This window comes from Salvia splendens, unplaced genomic scaffold (genome assembly GCF_004379255.2).
Source record: "Salvia splendens isolate huo1 unplaced genomic scaffold, SspV2 ctg990, whole genome shotgun sequence".
NCBI classification, from domain to species: Eukaryota; Viridiplantae; Streptophyta; class Magnoliopsida; order Lamiales; family Lamiaceae; genus Salvia; species Salvia splendens.
In genome coordinates this window covers 31,048-34,430 of record NW_024599682.1, presented here as the reverse complement: position 1 = coordinate 34,430, position 3,383 = coordinate 31,048, and the positions used below count along the sequence as shown (strand labels likewise).

The 3,383-nt window shown below is 46.9% G+C and overlaps 1 protein-coding gene across 1 annotated transcript; it reads right to left on the bottom strand.

Moving 5' to 3' along the window:
- Positions 1-1,597: 1,597 nt before the first annotated feature.
- LOC121791995 lies at positions 1,598-3,062 on the bottom strand. Its single transcript, XM_042189792.1, has 2 exons — positions 2,226-3,062; positions 1,598-2,106 (listed from the first exon to the last, which is right to left on the bottom strand). Exons 1-2 carry the CDS (start codon positions 2,785-2,787, stop codon positions 1,784-1,786), a joined length of 885 nt encoding a protein of 294 aa, XP_042045726.1. The 5' UTR covers positions 2,788-3,062; the 3' UTR covers positions 1,598-1,783.
- Positions 3,063-3,383: the final 321 nt, after the last annotated feature.

The following is a 3,383-nucleotide window of genomic DNA, read 5'->3' as shown; positions in this document are numbered from 1 at the left end:
GCCGTGGGCATCGAGTCCAACTCCTCCTCCATCTCAGCCGTGGAGGTCTTCTCCCACGCCCCAACCTTTGCAGAGGAATCTGAGCCGCTCGGCATTTGGAGATTACAGACCCAACCTCGACGCCCTTAACCATCCACGTCCGGAGACCCCTTTCCAATCTAGTCACTCTCCTTTCACTCAAGCAGATCAAGACGCACTGGATACGATGATGAGTCTGCTCAGTTCCGGCGTACCGGATACTCCCGCTGCGACGAGACTCAGGGGGTCCGAAGGGGCTGGCTCGGGTAGTGGCGGTGGCAGCGGCGGAAGAGGTTGCGGCCGTCGCGGTGGCGGTGGTGGCTCGGGCGGTGGCGGCGGCATCGGCTCCGTTGGTGGCGGTTCGAGCAGCAACTCAGTGGAAGCAGGAAAAAAAAGGGGTGTCCACTACACCAAAGCGGAGTCCATTGCTGTGGCGAGGGCGTGGCATGTCGTCGCATCCGACCCCATAGTGGGCACCGATCAGACTGAGGGGAGCTTTTGGAAGCGCGTCCTGTTGGCGTACAACGAGTTCAAACCTCGCGCCGCCAGATCGCCTGACACAGAACAGCTCCGCAAAAAGTGGTCTAGGATTCTGCCGTCCACCAAGCGGTTCGCGGGCATATACCAGAACAACCTGCTCCATACTGAGAGTGGCCGAAGCGAAGCTGACGTGAAGGCACTGTCGATAGGTCAATACAACACGGAGGGTTGGCCGAAGTTCACAATGTGGGAGGAGTATCTAGTTCTCGCGGATTGTCCGAAATTCAAGGCCATCTTTGCGCAAGAGCAGGCCGGAGCGTACAAGACACAACATTGTCGGGGACTACAGCAGCGGCAGCGGCTCGCATTCATTCGACCTGAACGACGAGCAAGCCGAAGAGCCCTCCGCTACACACTCTAGGCGCGCACGCCCTCCGGGACAACATGCCTCTATTCGACGCGCTAGAGAAGCTGGAATTTCCTCCCGCCGATCGTCGGTAGCGTCTGGATCGCGCACCCCGCAGCTCGTGCCTATACCGCCGCAAAGGGTCCCTATTGCCAGCTAGGTCTTGAGGGATAACTTATATGTGCAGCTGATGCAACAAATGCATGAAGTCTGCAGTAAATACGAGGCTGCAACCGACCCGTTCATCAAGGATATATACTCCGACCTCATACGTCGGATCCAACACCGTCTACGCTTGGCTGATGAGGGTCCTGGGGCAGCGGCGGCAGCCGGCAACGAGGGAGACGGAGAAGAAGAGGAGGAATCGGACTCCGCCACCGATTAGACGATGGCGGCGTTTTTATTTGTATTTTGTTTTAAATGTTCGTTGTATAATTTTACCTTTGTCAATACAACGAATATTCGGTCCCAATTACCTCGTTTTATAATTATTTAAATTCCGATGATTTTAAAACTAAAGGACAAAAAATTAAAATGAAAATTGGTTATAAAATTTCGGGGCTATTGGAAATGTCCGCCTATAGTGGCGGAAACCTTTTTTTTGGACGTGGACAAAAAATTGGGGCTGTGGACAAAAAAAGGGGGCAAGGCTATTGGGGACGTCCGCCTTAAATAGGATACTCTTAGGATCGATTTAAATTTGCAACTACTTTACATTGATTCGATTTAAATTTGCAACTACTTTACATTGATTCATATTCAATTAGTGAATACAATTATCAAATTAGTGACTACAACTAGTTAATATCAAACTATACTACTACTCTTGTTATATTACTATATTACAAATAGGCGAAATATATGTTACAAACTAGTCGATCAAAAATTTCCTATGTTAGTAAGTAGCTCTTCTAGTAGATGATCTAATATATTTGATGCAACATCTCTACCAATCTCCAATACACAATGCTTATTTGTGAGCAATCCATCACGCAACCAACTTGTTCTCACAATCTCCATTGCAGCCAATTTTCCAATTCCACCAAAATTTGCACAATAATTGGAGTAGGATCTCCTCACCATGTTTTCGTCTTCTCGCTCGACACTGTCGTTCAAGAGCTTCCCGTTGGACTCCCCGCAGCTCTCCAGCTCCTCCGACAACGGCCTCCTCGTCTTCGAATTCGCCAATCTTGAAATTTCCCCTGCATCACATTTTTAATTTGAACCAAAATAAAAAAAAAGTTTACTAATATTATAAAATGGTGAATAAGTATAATTATTTTCAAGATAAATGGTGAATTTGAATGTGAATGTCACAAACCTGAAGAAACAGATTCTTGATCAGCTGAATACCCCAAAAATTCAAGAACAGAATTTGGGCTTGAATTTTCTGAATCACCTTCATTTTCAAACGAGACTGCATATTTTTTGCCCATTTTTCCCTTTGATTTTTCTGGATTCTCATTCTCTTTGTTCTTCCCCTGTAAACTCTCTCTTTTTTTCGACTTCCTTTCGCGCCTCTTTTCAAAGCTTAGTATGAAGAATTTGTCGTCTTCGAGCTCTTGATAGGGAGGGAGGTCGCGCAGCCGCCTCACCGGTGTCTTAGCCCTGATCTCCCCATGAACTGGCCCGGCTCGTGGGACTGGGGAGTCCAGTCCCATGAGTCGGGCCACTACTCCTGGAGTAGAGCCCGGAGCACTGGCCTGCCCGGGGCTCTCCCTCTCGTCTGCTCGGAAATGATCGAAAGAGCACAAGGGGAGGTTGCTGAAGCAGAGAATGCGTCGCAGGATTCTTGACAAGCAGCCTGGGGACGTGATTCTCCCACCCCGGCCTCCACACGAGGAAGGAGACGAGCACGAAGGCGAAGGCGTAGTAGGCCCCATGTAATGGATCAGAGCAAGTGAGGCCTTCACAAATAATTGGAGAAGTGAATGATCGAGGAAAGAGGGGACAAAAAGAGGTCTTGAATTTGAAAACCAAGTGAGGGAAAAGTGTAGGGTGGAAAAGGGAAAAAGGAAATAGAGAATTTGAATTGTTTTTGGTGGGGTTTGAATGGGAATGTGAGAGTGAATAGCAAAGGTGATGGAGAAAGAAAAAGAGTGGTGTTTCCCACGCCAAGTCTCTCCAATTGTCAATTGCTGCAGTTTCGTCCTTTTGAAAAAACATATTGCTACTTTTGCAACCAATAAAGCAGAGGTGGACAATTTATTTTCTTGATTCTTGTCTTGGTCCCATGTCTCTATTCTTTGCAGAGACGAGATCTATGCTTGCTCCTGAGATGTCATCTATGCAAATCCTCAACCGTTCAATTTTCTTACATTTTAACCCAACATTTCAAACTTTGCAAAAATATAATATCATTTTACTAAATACCTCATTTGTTATCTAAAAATATGCACTTTGGGAATAACACCGGTTTTAATACAAAAATTAGGAATGTAAAAGAATGGGGTAGTGAAAATAGTGTTAACGGAAGGTG

Excerpts from the sequence above, each read along its gene's own strand:
- LOC121791995 (XM_042189792.1), bottom strand. The coding sequence starts at position 2,787 with ATGGGGCCTACTACGCCTTCGCCTTCGTGCTCGTCTCCTTCCTCGTGT. Across the intron at positions 2,107-2,225 it reads TCAAGAATCTGTTTCTTCAG|GGGAAATTTCAAGATTGGCG; the intron begins GTTTGTGACATT and ends AATGTGATGCAG.